The sequence below is a fragment of the Lissotriton vulgaris genome, chromosome 3_2, assembly GCF_964263255.1.
Source record: "Lissotriton vulgaris chromosome 3_2, aLisVul1.2, whole genome shotgun sequence".
Classification (NCBI taxonomy): Eukaryota; Metazoa; Chordata; class Amphibia; order Caudata; family Salamandridae; genus Lissotriton; species Lissotriton vulgaris.
Window position 1 is genome coordinate 284,405,650 of NC_141690.1, and position 22,747 is coordinate 284,428,396.

At 56.1% G+C, this 22,747-nt stretch overlaps 1 protein-coding gene across 1 annotated transcript in view; it reads right to left on the minus strand.

The window, feature by feature from the left end:
* Positions 1 to 22,747, minus strand: part of LOC147725699 (uncharacterized) — a 483,091-nt gene that overhangs the window by 238,130 nt on the left and 222,214 nt on the right. The window contains exon 3 of the mRNA XM_086964378.1: positions 20,291 to 20,403. Within this exon, the coding sequence (XP_086820504.1) occupies positions 20,291 to 20,403 (113 nt within the window). The remainder of the gene's footprint in view (positions 1 to 20,290; positions 20,404 to 22,747) is intronic.

Genomic DNA, 22,747 nt, shown 5'->3' on the forward strand with positions numbered 1-22,747 from the left:
CTGTGGTTTCACTGCAGTGCCAGGGCCCGGCCTGAGCTTGGGGGCTCCGAGGGGGCTCCTCCCCTCAGCCTGCCACCCCAGGCCTGTGGTAAACCCATTTAAATGCCAGCCTGACTCACAGACACAGACACACGCGGCCCATATATGGGAAGGAGCGGCCAGGCTGCTGTTACTTTCATCTCAGAGCCTGGCACTGTGAGCCAGCGCTGTGCACTCTGGGACTTGTAGTTTAAACTTGCTGTTACCCTAAAGGCCCGGGCTGAGGAATGTCTGTGAGAGAACAAGTGATCTGAACGATATAGTCAGATAAAGGAACTGAGTCCGGGAGGAAAAACACCGAGGGTCACACAGAGGGACACACAGAGGGACACACAGAGGGACACACAGAGGGACACACAGAGGGACACACAGAGGGTCACACAGAGGGTCACACAGAGGGACACACAGAGGGACACACAGAGGGCCACAGCTCCTCGTGTGAGTCTTCCCAGGCGGAAGTAAAGCTGCGCTATTTGTTTCTCGAAGCTGTTTGTTAGGCACAGTAGGTGCTGCTTGTAATTACAGGGTGGAGGGGGACGCTGGGGCGAGGGGGTCACGGTTGCCCGGATACTCAGGGAGGAGCACAGTGACCCGGCAATTAGAACTCCTAACAGGGGTCATGTGGGAGTTTGACCCGTGAAACCCAGTCATTTCCCAATTAGGGCCGGGCCATTATTCAGACCCACGAAGAGGCTTTCTTCGACCTTTCTCTGGTGTCACAAGGGGCGGGAAGAGGAAGACACACTGTCGAAGATCACACAAGGCTACACATCGGGGGCTCCGGCATTCGGTGCAATCCGCCCCGGGTCACGCGTGGCCGTCACCCCACTGGCTCTTTACTCCACCCCATCATGTAATCTGTGGGTTTTACTTTTGAGCTCTTACTTGCAGCGTGAAAAGAGTACAGGCGCAATCCCAGAATGCACCGCGCTGTGGTAAGGCACCTGTTGGCGCCTGTGCCCCAGGCCTCGGTGGGTCTCACCAGGGAGAACAGCACAAGGGCCCCAAGACCAGCAAACCCGTCTGTACTTCCAACTGGGAGAGAAACTCTAGTACAGAATGAAGCCCCCCCCAAGGCAGGGGGAGCAGGGAACTGGCTTCCATGCGACGGAAGGCTCCCCCTGCATACATTATACCTGGCGCAGGTATAATGTGGCGCAGTGGTTTATAATGTGACACATCTCACTCGATGCGTCACTTTGTAAATAGGTTGCACCTTGGCGCATTGCTTACGACGTGTAAAGTTATCGCAAGGGCCTTGTAAATCTGCCCCTGAAAGTGAATGTTGCCCTCCGTTGGGACCTCTGGCGACGCGCCCCGTGAGGGAGGTGCAGCGTATGTGCGTTCATACACACCTATGATCAGAAGGCGATAACCTTCCTGCACCCCAGCAACGTACTACAACCAGATAAGCCTCAGCGCACCCACATGTAGTAATGTTGTAGTGTTACATGTGCTTCTGCTGTATATGGTTTATTCCTTATGACGTCACCTGTAGAATCTCTGGGTTTGCCTCGGGATTGAATGCAGCTGTTCTCCACTGGCTCCGCGACCATGTAGTCTTAATAAATACTTGTATGTATTTATATCCGTTTCCGCCTCAATTACTACAAATTGATTGGAGAATAAATGATATACAGCAGAAGCACATTTAACACTGCAACATTACTACATACCTATTGCCAGTGGGGGGCGCTCGAGTCCAGCTTTATTCATTTACGTTCCACGTAGAAGCCATGAAACAAGCCCCCCCCCCCCAGCTCAGATCCTTGCACTGACTCCAGCACTGACCTCACCCTGACCCTAACTTGACCCTGGCCGTCCCCTCCCCCTCCCCCTTCTCTAACCCTTGCACTCATCCTAACAGTTACTTACTCTCAGCCTGACATTTCCCCTCACTCCTATCCCAATGGGTGCCCTTACCTTTACTGTCACCCTTCTCTTCCCTTACCCCTCAGGTAACCCTAGCACCGCCTCTTCCTGTACACGAACCTCTTCCCTCACCCTCATCCTGGCTCGGACCCTATCACCCTCATCCAAACAGTTACCGTTACCCTAACTCCCCTACCTTTACACTCACCTTTCCTCCCTTCCTTCAGCTGTTACCCTGACCCTCGGTCTTACCCTGACTCCAACCTTTCATCTCACACTAACCTTTCACCCCACTCTTACCTTAACCCCATCGTTTGCCTTACGCTAATACTGACCTTTTACCTTACCTTTCCCTAACCTTTTGCCTTACCCAAAATCTTTATCTGACCCTACTGTGACCTTTACCCTCGTGCGAACAGTTACTGTTACCCGAACTAGTCATCCCTTTACCTCTATGGTTCCCATTTCCTTCCCTCAATACTTTCCTAACCCTCATATTTCTTCTTCCACTACCCGATTCCACCCTACACTCTCCCTCAATATTTAAAAGAAAGGGGTAACGGAAAGGCGCGGCCGCGCGGTGCTCGCCGCCGCGTACCAGTGACCCCCCTGGTACACAAGGAACTGAAATACAATGAATGTCTGTGTGGAGCAAAGAGCATGAAATATACCTACTCGGTCATATATTCTATATATTCTATTATATAACGGAAATATTCTATTGATAAAATATTTGTATTCAAAATTTGATTAAAAACAAAAATCAGCAAAACATATCAAAACGATTGTATATTAATCAATTGTTTAATACTTCTTATACTAAAGTTTGCAAATGAGTACTGCAGTTGCGCGCTGTCCCCTGCCAAAGAGGCGGGTGGCCCGTAGGAGGGAGCTGTGGGGGTGAGAGATACTTGGGGGACAAAATTAAAAAAACAAAAAATAAAAATAAACATACATGATCGCCGCCGCCGTCCGCTCCAACCTGCTCTTCCTGCTTCTGGGACAGGCTCCCAGACTGCACTGCGGCCAATCATGGCGCTGCATGAAAACAGCCTCAGGATTGGCCCTGAGCGCTACAACTTCACGCTCCCAGGCACACAGGGAGCCTGTGCCTGCTTACTCCAGCCCCAGCGGCGCAGCTTCACTGAGACGGCCGGCCAAACACCGCATGCGCAGTGAGGGGACAAGGGTGCACTAGCCCTCCCCCACCAGTGTCCCCCCTGGATTCGCCTCCAAGACTCGTTGGAGTCCTGGGGGCGGGTCCGAGAGGATTAAAATAAAACAATAATAAAACGGTTAAAAACACGTTTTATTGTCCTTTTAATTGCGGCTGGTGGTGGGGGACGGCACTCCTCTACCCTAATGGGGGGGCCGCCTCTGGAGTACTGGTCGTCTATACATGATATTATTAATGTGCTGATCACAGTTGTCCCATTCCTGCATAGTTGTTGGAGTAGGCCCATCATTCAATTGTAAGGATGATTGCCACAGGCTACAGCCAGCACGTGTTTCGCGGCCACAATGCGCCTTCCTCAGGGCTATATACTTTCTTCTTTCTCAAAATAGGTTTTCACTTGTCTTATTGTAAGCGCTGGAACTGACATCAAAGTATGGATCCTGATTGGTAAGAACTGTCTTAGTGTGAAGATTTTAAGGGCTGATGCTCACCAAGATTATTGATCCATATCTAATGTCGACCTTTCGGTCTCGCTATCATTGCTATGTTTTCCGTATAGGGATTCAGTTATGCTTTGCGTGTCATCACAAGCGTCTCCCTCTCTGTGAACAAACCTTTATGACAACTGAAAGTGTGATATAGACAAAGAAAGCTGATGAAGATACAGATTAACATGTAGCCCTGATGAAAGGAGTCGTAGCGGCGAAACACGTGTCGGCGATTCATCCTTCCAATGCAATGCTTCTTCTATCCTAACTCTAACCCACATCAGAAGCGTTACCATCACCCTAACTACTCACTCCCTTACCCTAAGGGTTACCTTTTCTTCCCTCAGCCCTGGCCTGTCCGAGATGCTGCCAGAACCACTACTCTAACTCTTACCTGTACACTCATCAAAGACTTCTGTCTCTTACAGATGCACTTTTATTCACCCTGAAGATTTCGGTCCCACTTTATTGACGTAAGAGGCTCAGGTCAATAATATTCTACCACTTTCTGAGCCTGGTGTTCCTACTTCAAGAAACAGTTCCTAGTTTTCACACACAGCTGGGGTAATTTATCTGGTTTTTAGCCAGAACTTCTTCACATAAATATTTCTTAGAGTAAAATACTTTCTAAATAATTTCACCACCCACAAGAAAAAAGGCGGGAAAATTGTTCAGTGGGTTATGCGCCTCCTGCAGAGATAATTTTGTAACGCAAGTCATAGGTAGGACTCCTCGGAGAACCATCACGCACCTTCATCCTTACAACGTTGATAAAATAAACTGCCTAATATTACAGTTGAGAAATAATGACCCCTTCTGTAAATGTCAAGATGGCATTCTACAGATAGTATACATCACATAACGTTTCACTTCAGAACTTGAACAGTCTTTACTGAGGGAATCAAGAACCCTTTGCAAACTCACAAGGGACCCTCAGGTACCAGAACTGCCCCCCGGGTGGTGATTTACTGCATTTTGCTGTTCACCATCGCTGCCAGGAGTATGGCTGGGAAGCTGTGCCGGGCGTAGGTTTCCAGACGGGCTACGAGGGGAGTCTCGTGACCCCTCCCACGGGGTCTCGTCCCCTGTCTGGTCCTCTGCGCAGAGGTAGCAGCGGCTCCTGTGCTACACATTTCATTGTTTGTCTGCTGGGAAAGCCCTTCCCCTAAACCCCAGCCAATCTGGGTGTGATCTGTTGCTGCTTCCATCCCTTGGCCGGAGTAAATCTCTGACCATCCCAGAGTGGGAAGGGGTCTGACAGGAGATTGGGGTTGTCCACAAAAATATGTGTCTTAGGCCTTCACCAACTTCCAAGGCAAGCCACGCCTCGGAATGGCACCTTCCCGCTCTGTTAGACGGGGACCCGGAGGGTCGGCCGAGTACAGGGGGAGAGGCCTCCGGTGAGGGCTGTCTCCGGCGATCGTACAGACAATAACTCCCCCCCCCACAGATGGACACCACACAAGGATGAGTTCAACACACTTTATATAAGATTCTTGAGGCAAGGTGATAAACGATACAGTGGGGTCAGGACACGAGGATCCTCCCAATTCTAGTCTCTGTAGGGGAAAGGGGTAGCGTGGGACAGTCTTAGTACCCGTCCGGTACCGGTGCGGCAAGAGGGAAGCTCACAATCCTCGAGCTTGGGGGTCCGCAAAGATGGGCCGCGACAGCGCCAGCAGGCTAGGACGGGGGTTCACAGCGAGGAGGGCCGCGGCAGCGCCAGCAGGCTAGGACGATGGTTCACAACGAGGAGGGCCGCGGCAGCGCCAGCAGGCTACGAAGATGGTGCTCGACGAGAAAGGCCGCGGCAGCGCCAGCAGGCCAAGACGATGGTTCACAACGAGGAGGGCCGCGGCAGCGCCAGCAGGCTAGGACGATGGTTCACAACGAGGAGGGCCGCGGCAGCGCCAGCAGGCTACGAAGATGGTGCTCGACGAGAAAGGCCACGGCAGCGCCAGCAGGCCAAGACGATGGTTCACGTTGAAGAGGGCCGCGGCAGCGCCAGCAGGCTTCGGAGATGGTTCACAAGAAAGGGCCGCGGCAGCGCCAGCAGGCCTCCAAGGATGAGTTCCTCACGGTGTCTCTCGACTCCAAGATACAACTGCCTTCCTGCTTTGGAGCTGCCCCAGTTATAGGTCTGGTCTCCTTTGATGTCCGGACCCTCGCACTTGGAGGTCGGGAGGTCCGGGATGAGGGAGTCCAGACACCCAGCAGGAGGGTGGAGCCAGCGCCCGGGGAGGCCGGGGGCGATCGACACCTGGCGGAGGGGAGCCATTGACACTCCTTCTCCCATAGACCTGCCAAGTGGTCTCTTCACCCCCTAGGTGGATGGTGGTGCCTCGATGTCGGGGCCTGGCCAGGCCCAGGGTTGGGGTCGAGCCGAGGCCACGCGGCCTTGTTCTGTAGTGTCCAAAGATGGCGGCTGGGCCGGGGCAGTGGTGCTGACGGGAGCCCAGGCCAGCCGATACTGGGGTGTTCGGGGGCTGGAGTTCCGTTGTGGACGGGTCGTGGGTTGCCCCAGCGGGTTGCCGGGATGGTTTTTGTCGGGGATACAGGGAGAGCAGAGGTCCGGGCCCCGCCATGCGGGGAGGGAGCGGGCCGTACACGAGGCCTGTCCAACATGCGTCCCCCCCCAGCTGAAGGCAGGGAGAGTCACCCATCCTCTTGGGTACTCTCCTCGCCGAGGCGGAAGAAGCGTGACAGGCAGTCTGCGTTGGCGTGGTCCTGGCCTGGACGATGCTCCACAGTGAAATCCATCCCCTGCAGGGAGATGGACCATCGTAACAGTTTTGGGTTCTCTCCCCGCATCTGCATCAGCCATTGCAGGGGTCGGTGATCGGTTTGCACCCGGAAGTGGGTACCGAAGAGATAGGGCCGGAGCTTCTTGAGGGCCCATACCACGGCGAAGGCCTCGCGCTCGATGGTGCTCCAGCGCTGTTCTCGGGCCAGCAGGCGTCGGCTGATGAAGGCCACTGGCTGATCGACTCCCTCGGTGTTGAGTTGGGAGAGGACGGCCCCAATGCCATGATCTGAGGCGTCCGTCTGTACTATGAACTCCCGGCTGTAGTCGGGGGCCTGGAGCACGGGGCGGTGCACATGGCGGCCTTCAATTTCTCAAAGGCCGCTTGACAGTCCGGAGTCCAGTTGACTGTTTTGGGGTTTTTCTTGGATGTGAGTTCTGTGAGGGGCCCCACAATGCTGCCATAGTCCTTTACAAACCGCCGGTAGTACCCGGTGAGCCCCAGGAAGGCTCGGACCTCGGTTTGGGTGACAGGGGGTTGCCAGGCCTGGATGGCAGCGATCTTGAGCTGGAGGGGGGCCACCAGCCCGCTCCCCACTTGGTGTCCCAGGTAAGTCACGGACCCTTGGCCAATCTGGCATTTGCTGGCTTTGATGGTGAGCCCGGCCTGCCGGAGGGCGTGCCGGACCTCCCAGAGGTGGTGGAGGTGGTCTGCCCAGTGGCGACTGTATACAGCAATGTCGTCCAGGTAGGCGGCGCTGAATTCTTCGAGGCCTGCCAGTACCTGGTTCACGAGTCTCTGGAAGGTAGCTGGGGCGTTTTTCATGCCGAATGGCATCACCTTGAAGTGGTAGTGGCCATCCGGGGTAGAGAAGGCGGATCGCTCTTGGGCCCCTGGGGTGAGGCCGATCTGCCAGTAGCCCGCTGTTAGATCGAAGATGCTCAGGTAGCGGGCGGCCCCCATGCGGTCAATCAGCTCATCCGCCCGGGGGATGGGGTGAGCGTCGGTTCTGGTAACGGCGTTCAGGCCCCGATAGTCCACACAGAACCGGAGCTCGGGGGCAACGCCCGGGGTGGCAGCCTTGGGGACCAGCACGACTGGGCTGGCCCAGGGGCTGTCAGACGGCTCGATCACTCCTAGAGCCAGCATTTTGGAGACTTCGTTCTGGATGCGGGTGCGCACTCGATCCAGCACTCGGTACGCCCTGTGTCGAATAGGGGGACTATCCCCGGTGTCCACGTCGTGAAGGCACCATGGGGTGACCCCGGGGATGAGGGAAAACAGGTCTGCGAATTGTAGCAGGAGATCTCGACAGTCTTGGCGTTGCTCTGGGGATAAGGCATCGGAGAGTCTGACCCCTTCCACTGAGCCGTCCTGCTTGAGCGTCCTCATCAGGTCAGGAAGGGGCTCGGAGTCTTCTTCCGTCCCACTATCGGTAGCCATCAGGAGGCTGAGTTCTGAACGTACGAAGTGGGGTTTGAGTCTGTTGGCGTGGAGGACCCGTAGGGGGTTCCGGGGGGACTCCATGTCGATCAGGTAGGTGACGGGACCCTTGCGCTCTATCACCTTGAAGGGCCCCGTCCATTTGTCCTGTAGGGCGCAGGGTTCAACCGGGGACATCACCCAGACTTGTTGTCCCGGTTCAAACTCGATGGAGGAGGCATGCTGATCATACCATCTCTTCATGTCCTCCTGACTGGCTTCAAGGTTGGCCTTGGCGAGTTCCCTGAATCGCCGGGTCTGGTTGCGGAGGGTCAGGAGATACTTGTATACATCCGGAGGAGTCTTCTGGGGGGCCACCTCCCACCCTTCTTTGACCAGGCTGAGGGGACCCCGGACGGGGTGTCCGTACAGGAGTTCGAATGGGCTGAAGCCCAGGGATTTCTGGGGGACTTCTCGGTAGGCGAACAGTAGGCACGGGAGCAGCACATCCCATTGGCGACGTAGGGGTTCTTCTAGGCCCATGATCATCCCCTTGAGGGTGCGGTTAAACCGCTCGACCAGTCCATTTCCTTGCGGGTGATAGGGGGTCGTGAATTTGTAGGTGACCCCGCACTGTTGCCAGAGAGACTTCATGTATTTAGAGATAAAGTTCGTGCCCCTGTCACTGACGACTTCCCGGGGGAAGCCCACCCGCGAGAAAATCCCCATCAGGGCTCGGCCTACCACGGGCGCCGTCACGGTCCGAAGAGGGATGGCCTCAGGATAGCGGGTGGCGTGGTCCACCAGGACTAGAATGAAGCGGTGCCCTTGTGCTGTTCGGGGGTCCAGGGGCCCCACAATGTCTATTCCCACCCGTTCAAACGGGGTGGTGACGATGGGGAAAGGCTGCAAGGGTGCTTTGATCTTGCGGCCGCTCTTCCTGCTGGCCTGGCAGGTGGGGCAGGCCCGGCAGTGGTTGGATACATCATTCCGCATTTTGGGCCAGTAGAAGTGGGTCACCAGGCGGCTGTACGTTTTGTCTTGCCCCAAGTGTCCGGCAAGGGGCACATCGTGTGCTAGGTTCAAGAGGAAGTCTCTGAAGCGGAGGGGGACCACCAGCACCCGGCTGGCCCCCAGCTCAGCAATCTTTTGCTCACTGTAGAGCAGATCATTGTCCCAATAAATCCAGTGGGCCCCCGAGGTGTCTCCTGCGCTCTGGGTGAGGGCTTGCTGCCGGAGTACCTCGAGGGAAGGACATGCTCTCTGCTCTTGTCGGAATTGTTCCTGGGTGGGGCCACCCTCTTGACGCCACTGGGCCAGTTCGGGAAGGTCCCGGAGCCGATCGAGTCCTTCTTCGCTGTGTTCCGGAGAACTGGCTTCCAGGGTGGCTCCCTCTTGGACGATCGGGGGAGGAGGCTCTGGCCATTCGGGTTCTTCGGGACTGGGGATGGCGCGGGCGGCCATGGACCGGGTCGTTACGCAGACCCATTCAGGGAGGCCCAGCATCCCCAGGTGCTCTCTTCTCTCGACGGCTGACCAGGGGGAACTTTCGAGGTTGTTCCCCAGGAGGCAGTCCACGGGGGCATCATCGCGGACAGTCACTTTCAGCATTCCGGATACTCCTCCCCACTCGAAGGGGACGCAGGCCATCCGACATAGGCTTTCTGAATTGTCGGCCGACCGTACTGGGCAAAGGATATTTGGCAAGATCTGGTCCGGGGTCACCAGATGGCAGCGGACTGCGGTCACACTGGCCCCGGTGTCGCGGAGGGCTTCAGCCCGGTGCCCATTAATGTTCTAATTTCTAATTTAATTTCTAATTTCTAATTTAAAATATTTCTAGAGCGCAGCGTACACCTTGCGGTTTCTTGGCGCTAATGTTGACCCACTGGCTGTACTTCTGCGTGTTGGCGGGAAGGGGGGCCCGCGGGATCAGGTCTCTTTCCCCTAGGCAGACCAGGGACATGGCGGCTGGTTCCCACTCGGGCTGGTCTGGCTCGTACTCTTCAGGGTCTTCTTGGGTTTGCTCTTCTCCCAGGGCGGCGGCAGCGACCTGGCGGCAGGCCCGGACTGGCCGTTGAGGGCACCGGGCAATCCCCCGGTGGGCCGCATGGTTGGGGGCCGGTTTTGGGCCCCTGGGGCCGTTTTTGTTACAGGGCCGTTATGCTGCAAAAACGGCCCTGTAACAAAAACGGCCGAAAACCGGCCCTGTCACAGAGTGCTGTCGCACCTCTCCCCCCTCCCCTCTCCTCACAGAGGGGGGAGGGGGGCCGGCCGAGCACTTTGCCAGGGCCGGTTCTGGTTCCCAGTCCGGCCCTGCCTGGCGGGGCATAGGGCTCTGGTTCTTTGGGCAGTTGGGATCATTGACGTAGTGGCCGGGTCGCTGGCATCGGTGGCAGGTAACGTTGGCGCGGAAACCTGGTCGCATCGGGAGGTTCCCCCTGCCGGCCGGGGGCGGGGTGTTGCTGGCGGGAGCCACCGGGACGGTGTCTCTGCCCCGACCCTGGCCTACTCCTCCCCCTCGGGGGCGATGGAACCCTTGGGCGGCTCTGTTCTGTTCGCTGGGCCCGTTTCGGGAAACTCGGGTGCTTTCCCATCGGTCAGCCTCGACGACGAGTTGCCGAGGTTCAGTCAGTTTACTGTCAAGGAGATGCTGCCTGAGCTCGACGAAGCAGTTGTTAGAAAGGTGCTCCCATACAATAAGGTCAAAGAGTTGCTCGTAAGTGGTCACCTTGCTGCCCTTGATCCACCCCTCAAAGGCTCGGCTAAAGAAGTTCACGTACTCCACCCAAGTCGTACCCGGGATCCGTTTGCAGTCGCGGAACCTCTGGCGGTACATCTCGGGCGTGAGTCCGTATCGAGTGAGGAGGGCAGCTTTCATGTGGTCGTAGGACGTCATCTGATGGTCCGGGAGTTGCAGCAGGGCGTCTCGTCCTTGGTTGACAAACCTCCCCCATAACCCGGCTCCCCAGTCGCTCCGGGGAATCCGGTGGGAGGTCATGGCTACTTCGTAGGCTTTGAACCATTGCTGGATATCGTCGTTCCGGTAATATTCTCTGACGACATCCTTGGGGATGTGGACCTTGGGGTCCGTAGTGACAGGGGGGCTCGGGTGCCCGGGGACCCCGAGATCTTTGTTCTGCCTCCGAATCTCTAGTTCCTTCAAGTTGCGCTCATGCTCGTAGGCTAGCTTTTTCTCTTCTAACTCTCTCTGCCTTTGTTTCTCTTCTCGCTCCTCTCGGAGCCGTAAGTGTTCCAAAGTAATTTTTTGTTCCGCCAATTTGAGTTCTCCATCTAAGCGAAGTCGAGCCAGTTCCAATTCGTGGAGCCTGCTCTTCTCTCGTTCTCGGGCCTCCTCTGGTGAGAGACCCGGTCTTCTTTCTTCTGTCGGCGCGGTGCTTGTTTCGGTTGTCTCAAGGCTTTGGTTTTGGGGTACGGCCGTACCCGTCTCTGCCCAAATTTCCAGGGCGTGTTTGAAGTCCTCTTTCGTGCTCAGTCCTGTGGTAGCAATGCCCAGTTCTATGCAGAATTGTTTTAGTTCTCTGTGGCTGTATTCCTCTAGTTTTTCCATCTGGAATTTTTCTGTTGTTCCGCTCTCTTTTGTTGTCATGGTGGTTGTGTGTCGTGGGGTGAGTTACTCTCTGTACGATTATGCGTTGGCTCGGATCGCGCCGCTGGCCACCAATGTTAGACGGGGACCCGGAGGGTCGGCCGAGTACAGGGGGAGAGGCCTCCGGTGAGGGCCGTCTCCGGCGATCGTACAGACAAGTAACTTCCCCCCCCACAGATGGACACCACACAAGGATGAGTTCAACACACTTTATATAAGATTCTTGAGGCAAGGTGATAAACGATACAGTGGGGTCAGGACACGAGGATCCTCCCAATTCTAGTCTCTGTAGGGGAAAGGGGTAGCGGGACAGTCTTAGTACCGGTCCGGTACCGGTGCGGCAAGAGGGAAGCTCACAATCCTCGAGCTTGGGGGTCCGCAAAGATGGGCCGCGGCAGCGCCAGCAGGCTAGGACGGGGGTTCACAGCGAGGAGGGCCGCGGCAGCGCCAGCAGGCTAGGACGATGGTTCACAACGAGGAGGGCCGCGGCAGCGCCAGCAGGCTACGAAGATGGTGCTCGACGAGAAAGGCCGCGGCAGCGCCAGCAGGCCAAGACGATGGTTCACAACGAGGAGGGCCGCGGCAGTGCCAGCAGGCTAGGACGATGGTTCACAACGAGGAGGGCCGCGGCAGCGCCAGCAGGCTAGGACGATGGTTCACAACGAGGAGGGCCGCGGCAGCGCCAGCAGGCTACGAAGATGGTGCTCGACGAGAAAGGCCGCGACAGCGCCAGCAGGCCAAGACGATGGTTCACGTTGAAGAGGGCCGCGGCAGCGCCAGCAGGCTTCGGAGATGGTTCACAAGAAAGGGTCGCGGCAGCGCCAGCAGGCCTCTAAGGATGAGTTCCTCGCGGTGTCTCTCGACTCCAAGATACAACTGCCTTCCTGCTCTAGAGCTGCCCCAGTTATAGGTCTGGTCTCCTTTGATGTCCGGACCCTCGCACTTGGAGGTCGGGAGGTCCGGGATGAGGGAGTCCAGACACCCAGCAGGAGGGTGGAGCCAGCGCCCGGGGAGGCCGGGGGCGATCGACACCTGGCGGAGGGGAGCCATTGACACTCCTTCTCCCATTGACCTGCCAAGTGGTCTCTTCACCCCCTAGGTGGATGGTGGTGCCTCGATGTCGGGGCCTGGCCAGGCCCAGGGTTGGGGTCGAGCCGAGGCCACGCGGCCTTGTTCTGTAGTGTCCAAAGATGGCGGCTGGGCCGGGGCAGTGGTGCTGACGGGAGCCCGGGCCAGCCGATACTGGGGTGTTCGGGGGCTGGAGTTCCGTTGTGGAAGGGTCGTGGGTTGCCCCAGCGGGTTGCCGGGATGGTTCTTGTCGGGGATACAGGGAGAGCAGAGGTCCGGGCCCCGCCATGCGGGGAGGGAGCGGGCCGTCCACGAGGCCTGTCCAACACGCTCCTTCCGTGGGATTCATCCGGAGAAATCTGCAGCAATAAATCCACTTAGATATCCCTTGGTCCATACCTATCAGGCATAAATGGAGGTATTATTTGCCGTAAAAGCTTGTTTAGAATTTGCCTGGGTGGAGTTCTCAGAGTTCTGCTATGCGGAATTCCGTGAAGTGCTGAAAAAAGCTCCGCCGTGCTCCGCGGACTTCCGCTAGCTGTGAAGTTCAGCAAGCTGCGGAGTTCAGCAAGCTGCGGAGTTCAGCAAGCTGCGGAGTTCAGCAGGCTGCGGAGTTCAGAAGGCTGCGGAGTTCAGAAGGCTGCGGAGTTCAGCAAGCTGCGGAGTTCAGCAGGCTGCGGAGTTCAGCAAGCTGCGGAGTTCAGCAGGCTGCGGAGTTCAGCAAGCTGCGGAGTTCAGCAAGCTGCGGAGTTCAGCAAGCTGCGGAGTTCAGCAGGCTGCGGAGTTCAGCAGGCTGCGGAGTTCAGCAAGCTGCAGAGTTCAGCAAGCTGTGGAGTTCAGCAGGCTGCGGAGTTCAGCAAGCTGCAGAGTTCAGCAAGCTGCGGAGTTCAGCAGGCTGCAGAGTTCAACAGGCTGCGGAGTTCAGCAAGCTGCAGAGTTCAGCAAGCTGCGGAGTTCAGCAAGCTGTGGAGTTCAGCAGGCTGCGGAGTTCAGCAAGCAGCGGAGTTCAGCAAGCTGCGGAGTTCAGCAGGCTGCGGAGTTCAGCAGGCTGCGGAGTTCAGCAAGCTGCGGAGTTCAGCAAGCTGCAGAGTTCAGCAAGCTGTGGAGTTCAGCAGGCTGCGGAGTTCAGCAAGCTGCGGAGTTCAGCAAGCTGCGGAGTTCAGCAGGCTGCGGAGTTCAGCAAGCTGCGGAGTTCAGCAGGCTGCGGAGTTCAGCAGGCTGTGGAGTTCAGCAAGCTGCGGAGTTGAGCAGGCTGTGGAGTTCAGAAGGCTGCGGAGTTCAGCAAGCTGCGAAGTTCAGCAAGCTGCGGGGTTCAGCAAGCTGCGGAGTTCAGCAGGCTGCGGAGTTCAGCAGGCTGCGGAGTTCAGCAGTCTGCGGAGTTCAGCAAGCTGCGGAGTTCAGAAGGCTGCGGAGTTCAGCAAGCTGCGGAGTTCAGCAAGCTGCGGAGTTCAGCAGGCTGCGGAGTTCAGAAGGCTGCAGAGTTCAGCAAGCTGCGGAGTTCAGCAAGCTGCGGAGTTCAGCAAGCTGCGGAGTTCAGCAAGCTGCGGAGTTCAGCAAGCTGCGGAGTTCAGCAGGCTGCGGAGTTCAGCAAGCTGCAGAGTTCAGCAGACTGCAGAGTTCAGCAGGCTGCAGAGTTCAGCAAGCTGCGGAGTTCAGCAAGCTGCGGAGTTCAGCAGGCTGCAGAGTTCAGCAAGCTGCGGAGTTCAGCAAGCTGCGGAGTTCAGCAAGCTGCAGAGTTCAGCAGGCTGCGGAGTTCAGCAAGCTGCGGAGTTCAGCAGGCTGCGGAGTTCAGCAGGCTGCGGAGTTCAGCAAGCTGCGGAGTTCAGCAGGCTGCGGAGTTCAGCAGGCTGCGGAGTTCAGCAGGCTGTGGAGTTCAGCAAGCTGCGGAGTTCAAAAGGCTGCGGAGTTCAGCAGGCTGCGGAGTTCAGAAGGCTGCGGAGTTCAGCAAGCTGCGGAGTTCAGCAAGCTGCGGAGTTCAGCAGGCTGTGGAGTTCAGCAGGCTGCGGAGTACAGCAAGCTGCGGAGTTCAGCAGGCTGCGGAGTTCAGAAGGCTGCGGAGTTCATCAAGCTGCGGAGTTCAGCAGGCTGTGGAGTACAGCAAGCTGCGGAGTTCAGCAAGCTGCGGAGTTCAGCAAGCTGCGGAGTTCAGCAAGCTGCGGAGTTCAGAAGGCTGCGGAGTTCCGCAAGCTGCGGAGTTCAGCAGGCTGCGGGGTTCAGCAAGCTGCGGAGTTCAGCAGGCTGCGGAGTTCAGCAAGCTGCGGAGTTCAGCAGGCTGCAGAGTTCAGCAAGCTGCGGAGTTCAGCAGGCTGCGGAGTTCAGCAAGCTGCGAAGTTCAGCAAGCTGCGGAGTTCAGAAGGCTGCGGAGTTCAGCAAGCTGCGGAGTTCAGCAAGCTGCGGAGTTCAGCAGGCTGCAGGGTTCAGCAAGCAGCGGAGTTCAGAAGGCTGCGGAGTTCAGCAAGCTGCGGAGTTCAGAAGGCTGCGGAGTTCAGCAAGCTGCGGAGTTCAGAAGGCTGCGGAGTTCAGCAGGCTGCGGAGTTCAGCAAGCTGCGGAGTTCAGAAGGGTGCGGAGTTCAGCAGGCTGCGGAGTTCAGCAGGCTGCGGAGTTCAGCAGGCTGCGGAGTTCAGCAGGCTGCGGGGTTCAGCAAGCTGCGGAGTTCAGCAGGCTGCGGAGTTCAGTAAGCTGCGGAGTTCAGCAAGCTGCGGAGTTCAGCAAGCTGCGGAGTTCAGCAAGCTGCGGAGTTCAGAAGGCTGCGGAGTTCAGAAGGCTGCGGAGTTCAGAAGGCTGCGGAGTTCAGCAGGCTGCGGAGTTCAGCAGGCTGCGGAGTTCAGCAAGCTGCGGTGTTCAGCAGGCTGCGGAGTTCAGCAAGCTGCGGAGTTCAGCAAGCTGCGGAGTTCAGCAAGCTGCGGAGTTCAGCAGACTGCGGAGTTCAGCAAGCAGCGGAGTTCAGCAAGCTGCGGAGTTCAGCAGGCTGCGGAGTTCAGCAGGCTGCGGGGTGCGGTAAGTCACACTGCTCGCGCTGATTTTCAGTGTTGCGACTTTGTCCCATTCTGTAAAATCAGGACAAATGGAACCACGCACAGCGCAAGAGGGTGCTCGCTAGAGTAGATGTTCTACTCGAACGGCAGCTTTATCAACGCAAGTGGCAGCTTTTTCAACGCGAGCAGTAGCGACGCGCCGTGACCGTCCGCGTTGAGAAATCACGCTGGCCAACATAACATAGGCAGCCGTGCAAAAGGAAAAACAGTGCTTCGCTGAGTTTTTTGGAACTTCGCGCACTACGCAGAGCACAGAGGGTCTAAGGGAAGGGGCGGGTGTGAGGCTTAGTATAAAGGAGTCAGGAGAGGGGGTTCAGACTCTTCCTGACCCCTGAGCACCACTAGCGTGTAGGGGGAGTGAAGGCAGGACCACCCACCCACCCCACACACGTGTGCGAGTGGTGGAGAGGAATACTTTACACAGCGATGCCATGATAGGACAGGATGCACGGGTGTAGGGGGTATTTGGGGGTGAGAGTCACGTGGGCGTGTCCACCCCTCAGGGAGAGTGAAGGGAGCGCAGGCGAACCAAGACGGGGCGCAGGATTCTTGGAACAGGACACTGAGGAATCATCGGAGGATGTTTGGGAGGGGAAGTGAGAGAGAGACGGGGAAAGGAAGGAGGCCCGAGAGTGAAGGGGAAAGAATGAAGCGAGGTCTGGAGCCCTGGGGTGGAGTCTGGTGAGAAGGGAGAGATGTTTGGTGGAAAGGGGAATGACGTATTAAAGATGTGTTGACGTTGTGTTAATGTCGTGTTAAGGTTGATTTTCTGTTTTGCAACCTTGTCCGAATAAAATTGCCTTTTATGCTTCACTTTGCTATGCTCTGTGATTATTGCACAACACATTTTCTTCACCACATCGGAAGTTTTCTGTCTGAAAATAGAAGCCGCATCTCAGGATGTGATTGATTTCATGGCTGTGACTCAGGCGCTGTCATCACCTCCGAGAGGCTCTAATTGCGTATCTCGGAGGCTTCCTCTTTGTACACTTTCCAAGTAGAGATTACGCAAAGCATCCGGCTGCACACTGCGTGTCTCCCCAGAAGCCACCGTGTCACGCCAAGCTCGGCGCTGGACACTAGCCCACGCCACCGTGTCACGCCACACTCGGCGCTGGACACTAGCCCATGCCACCGTGTCACGCCAAGCTCAGCGCTGGACACGAGCCCACGCCACCGTGTCACGCCACACTCGGCGCTGGACACTAGCCCACGCCACCGTGTCACGCCAAGCTCAGCGCTGGACTCTAGCCCATGCCACCATGTCACGCCAAGCTCAGCGCTGGACACGAGCCCACGCCACCATGTCACGTCACGCTCGGCGCTGGACACTAGCCCACGCCACCGTGACACGCCGAGCTCCGCGCTGGACACGAGCCCACGCCACCGTGTCATGCCGAGCTCCGCGCTGGACACGAGCCCACGCCACCGTGTCACGCCGAGCTCAGCGCTGAACACGAGCCCACGCCACCGTGTCACGTCAAGCTCAGCGCTGGACACTAGCCCACGCCACTGTCACGCCGAGCTCAACGCTGGACACGAGCCCACACCACCGTGTCACGTCAAGCTCAGCGCTGGACACTAGCCCAAGCCACCGTGTCACGCCACACTCGGCGCTGGACACTAGCCCACGCCACTGTGTCACACCAAGCTGAGGTCGCACTGATGCACGCAACCGTACCCTGCACTGAGGTCGCACTGATGCACACAACCGTACCCTGCACTGAGGTCGCACTGATGCACACAACCGTACCCTGCACTGAGGTCGCACTGATGCACACAACCGTACCCTGCACTGAGGTCGCACTGATGCACACAACAGTACACTGCTCTGGGGTCACACTGATGCACGCAACCGTACCCTGCACTGAGGTCGCACTGATGCACGCAACCATACCCTGCACTGAGGTCGCACTGATGCACACAACAGTACACTGCTCTGGGGTCACACTGATGCACGCAACCGTACCCTGCACTGAGGTCGCACTGATGCACGCAACCGTACCCTGCACTGAGGTCGCACTGATGCACACAACAGTACCCTGCACTGAGGTCGCACTGATGCACGCAACCGTACCCTGCACTGAGGTCGCACTGATGCACACAACAGTACACTGCTCTGGGGTCTCACTGATGCACGCAACCGTACCCGGCACTGAGGTCGCACTGATGCACGCAACCGTACCCTGCACTGAGGTCGCACTGATGCACACAACAGTACACTGCCCTGGGGTCTCACTGATGCACGCAACCGTACCCTGCACTGAGGTCGCACTGATGCACGCAACCGTAGCCTGCACTGAGGTCGCACTGATGCACGCAACCGTACCCTGCACTGAGGTCGCACTGATGCACGCAACCGTACCCTGCACTGAGGTCGCACTGATGCACACAACCATACCCTGCACTGAGGTCGCACTGATGCACACAACAGTACCCTGCACTGAGGTCGCACTGATGCACACAACCGTACCCTGCACTGAGGTCGCACTGATGCACACAACAGTACACTGCTCTGGGGTCACACTGATGCACGCAACCGTACCCTGCACTGAGGTCGCACTGATGCACGCAACCGTACCCTGCACTGAGGTCGCACTGATGCACACAACAGTACTCTGCACTGAGGTCGCACTGATGCACGCAACCGTACCCTGCACTGAGGTCGCACTTATGCACGCAACAGTACCCTGCTCTGGGGTCACACTGATGCACGCAACCGCACCCTGCACTGAGGTCGCACTGATGCACGCAACCGTACCCTGCACTGAGGTCGCACTGATGCACGCAACCGTACCCTGCACTGAGGTCGCACTGCACACAACTGTACCCTGCACTGAGGTCGCACTGATGCACACAACAGTACCCTGCACTGAGGTCACACTGATGCACACAACAGTACACTGCTCTGGGGTCACACTGATGCACGCAACCGTACCCTGCACTGAGGTCGCACTGATGCACGCAACCGTACCCTGCACTGAGGTCGCACTGATGCACACAACAGTACCCTGCACTGAGGTCGCACTGATGCACGCAAGCGTACCCTGCACTGAGGTCGCACTGATGCACGCAACAGTACCCTGCTCTGGGGTCACACTGATGCACACAACAGTACCCTGCACTGAGGTCGCACTGATGCACGCAACCGTACCCTGCACTGAGGTCGCACTGATGCACACAACCGTACCCTGCACTGAGGTCGCACTGATGCACACAACCGTACCCTGCACTGAGGTCGCACTGATGCACGCAACAGTACCCTGCTCTGGGGTCACACTGATGCACGCAACCGTACCCTGCACTAAGGTCGCACTGATGCACGCAACCGTACCCTGCACTGAGGTCGCACTGATGCACACAGCCGTACCCTGCACTGAGTTCATACTGATGCACACAACAGTACACTGCTCTGGGGTCACACTGATGCACGCAATCGTACCCTGCACTGAGGTCGCACTGATGCACACAACCGTACCCTGCACTGAGGTCGCACTGATGCACGCAACAGTACCCTGCTCTGGGGTCACACTGATGCACGCAACCGTACCCTGCACTAAGGTCGCACTGATGCACGCAGCCGTACCCTGCACTGAGGTCGCACTGATGCACACAGCCGTACCCTGCACTGAGTTCATACTGATGCACACAACAGTACACTGCTCTGGGGTCACACTGATGTACTCAACTATACCCTGCTGTGGGGGTCGCACTGATGCACAAACGTACCCTGTTGTGGGGGTCACACTGATGCACACAACTGTACATTGCTGTGGGTGTCACACTGATGCACAACTGCACCCTCCTACGGGAGTTGCATTGATGCACATAACCGTATCCTGCAACAGGGTCACACTGAGGTACACACCGGTAATCCCTGTTCTGGGGGTTACACTGATGCACACAACTGTATCCTGCTCAGGGGGTCATAGTGGTGCACACAAACATAGGTTCTAGCCTTGCGGCTAGAGCGATCCACCTCGACGTTAGGGAACCCGGTTTGAGTCTCGGCAACGATGCTCAACATCCTGTGATTCTGGGCAAATCACGTAATCTCCCCGCGCCCAACAAAAAATGGTCCTAGCCAACTGGAAGGACACAAGCAAGACAACTTACAAAGGCTGGATCAACTGGACCACGCATCTTAGAGGAGCGGACAACATCGCACTCACCATGGAAACCGTCCTCCAGAGGGGTGTGGAGATCCCTGGACACTTACCTAGGCTCTCATGAGCTCAAATATCTCCACAGAATGTGATAATGTCAGATGTCATTAGGAAGGATGCCTCTTTCCTATTGCCTGGTCCTACCTCTCTTTTAACCCCTTTCTTTCCTGCTCCTTTCTGTCCGCTTTTCTCTCTTCTTCAATAAATAATGCCACGTGGGGATAGTTTTATAAAGAGCGATGTATAAACGGCAATTGCTTCAACCTATACTAACCCTGTAACAGCTGTTTGCGAATATTTTCTTGTATTAAAAAAAAAAAAAATGATTGTGTGCTGTAACGAAACTGGTGCTCATGTAAAGCGCTCTGACACCTGATTTTCTCGGGTCTACTTCGCGCTATATAAAACTCTTAAAACATATACCCTGCGGTGGGGTTAACAGCTGTAGCTTCAAGTGATGGCTGGGGTGGGAGCATCTGTAGTTTCACGGGGGTCGCCCCAATGCACACAACCGGACCTGCAAATATCGGGGAATTGGAGAGCATTCTCGCCCCGTCTGGAAATAAGAAAGTTCAACAATAACACATAACCAACAGAGTTCGGGGTCCCCTCGAGGGCAGTAGTAAGGCATGGGACCCCAAAACGAGTTCATTCCACTTCACACTCACCCAGTGAATGAGGACGATGCGTGGCTGTGCTGTGCCGGGGTCCTTCACCTGGCACAGGGCGTACAGGAGGCGTGTGTCCATGAACTTCGGTTCTAGCTCCTCGAGGCCGCCAGCTGCAGGGAGACAGAGAGATGGGAAAGGGTGAGGGCCACTGTTCTTGACTCACGCGTCAGCACCCTATAACTTGTTAAGCACTGAGCCCCGCACAAAACCTGTTCATGCAAGGGTTGAAAGTAGGAGCTATGTGCATGTTATCACACTCAGGGCCGTATGACCCTGTGGCGCAAGAGCGATGCAAACCGTAAGTCATATTTGTGAAGCCGCGCAACGTCACTTTGCATGGCTTTGAGTGACTCGAAAAATATAGAGTAACGCAACGCAGCGCAGATCACTCCATTGCATTACTCTGTCCTGGGGAGGCGTTCTACGGGCTTTGTGTGGGTGTTCCCACCTCCCATGGTTTTTTTTAGGTCTCGCTATTCGATGCGCACGCATCGAGCTTGCGAGGATATAGGGCTTTAAACAAACTTTAACTAACTGGGCGATTTGGTGCTGTGCTCGTGGCTTTTAGGTCAATGCGGAAACGCATTGACCTAAAATGCGCGTGCACATCACCAGATCGCCGTCTGTTCCCTCAGCCGCACTCCAGGCCCCTGCTGCTTTCACACCCTCTCCCCGCTCCGCCCCCTCCCCTGCCCGCCGTGTCGCATTTCTCCTCCCCCCTCCCCTTCTCTGCCTTCCCTCCGTCTTGTTTTTTTTTTTACCCGCTCCGCCCCCTCCCCTGCCCGCCGTGTCGCATTTCTCCTCCCCCCCCCCTTCTCAGACTGTCCGGCACCCGCACTTCAGCAGTGGCGGCCACACACCACTCGTAGGACGATGCCATTGAACAATAATGGCGGTCGCTACTTGTTAACATAAGGTGCCATACCTGCTTTAGTGTGAAACATGCCTGGTATGCTTGCTTTGTCATAGAGCCTTGGTGCGTTGTGTAGTTGCTCAGAGCATGCCTGCTCTTTATGCCCTTTTCCTTTGCGTCTCTTGCCAGCTAGAGCCTGCCCTAAGCACGGGCTTCCCATAAACGGCAGCCTGACCACTTCTAATTACAGGACCCGTAGCAGGCTACCCTGGACAAGGTGAACGACGGGCACGAGGCGCAGACCCCGTCACTAAGCAACCTCTCTCCTTTCCCTCTGCACAAATGCTCCCTTGAGCAGAGCAGCGGCCTTGCCTGTAAACTACTTCCTGTCCAGAAACAATTAGACATAGCATTGCAAATGCATCCTTGTGGCTCTTGACACAGGCAGCTAATTTCAGGCGGCGCTATTCATTGCAAATGCCATGCTCTCGGCCTGAGATCAGGCCTTTTTGCTGCAGCTGTAGACAAGAAAACTGTGTCAGGTGCCGTCTTCCTCACTGCACATGTGATGTCGCTGTATATAGTACCCATCGACAGCCAGGCTTCGTCACTGCAGATGGATGCCTGCTGCAAACAGCTAATTTCAGATGGTGGCCCTTTCGTTGCATATGGGCATCTGCTGTAGGTTCACCTCCAGTCCCCAGCTGCACACTTGTCGACTTGGTGAGACCAAATTTAGGATTTGTCAGGTTTTAAAACTACTAATTCGCATATGGATGAAATCTCTGAAAATTACACTTGTTGGTCAGAGGATGATGTAACATGAATTCACTCTGTGTTTTTATTTAACTCAATACCTCTGCCCAAAACCTCGCCAAAAATAAACATGGGAGAAGATGTGGCACAACGAGCAGTGCTGATGAATTTGGAGCTGGGGAACCAGGTTCGAGTCTCGGCATCCACTCAACATCCTGTGATTTTGGGCAAATCACTTCATCTCCCAGTTCCATCTAAAAATAAATGTGTACTTGTGTAACTTAACTGGTGCTCATGTAAAGCACTGCAGGTCGAGTTTGCCCTATGTGAAACTGCAGAAGAAAAAGTTTTACTAACGCGTTAGGCCTCATTTCTTATGTGCTGGCGATGCAGATAGAGCGCCCACACTGCATAAAAGTGGCATCCTTCCCTACTGCATTTTCTTTTCCGCAAATTGCTATAATATCTTTGTTACATTTTCCAAACTATAATGGCAACAAGTCCACGCCTCCAGAAAAAAGGCTGAGTTAACGCTTGTAGCTGGTATCTGTTATTGTTAAGCTACAAGTTCAAATCAAATCAAGGCAAACTCAGACTTTCATCCGGGGCACAAGTGCAAATAAGCATTTGAAATGCAGTAGGTCTCGCATTAACGAAACTTGGAGCTCTTAGCGTTGCAAATGCCACTGGTTTTTTTTTGTCAAAATATCCCAGCAGTAGGCTAAGTAATGAAAAAAAAGTCCACTAAGCAAAGAAAGGGTGCAGTACCACAGGCTGTTACTAGGTGTCCCTAAGGACCTATTAGCCACAGAAGGTACTGCTCCCCTAATGCAATTATAATTTGA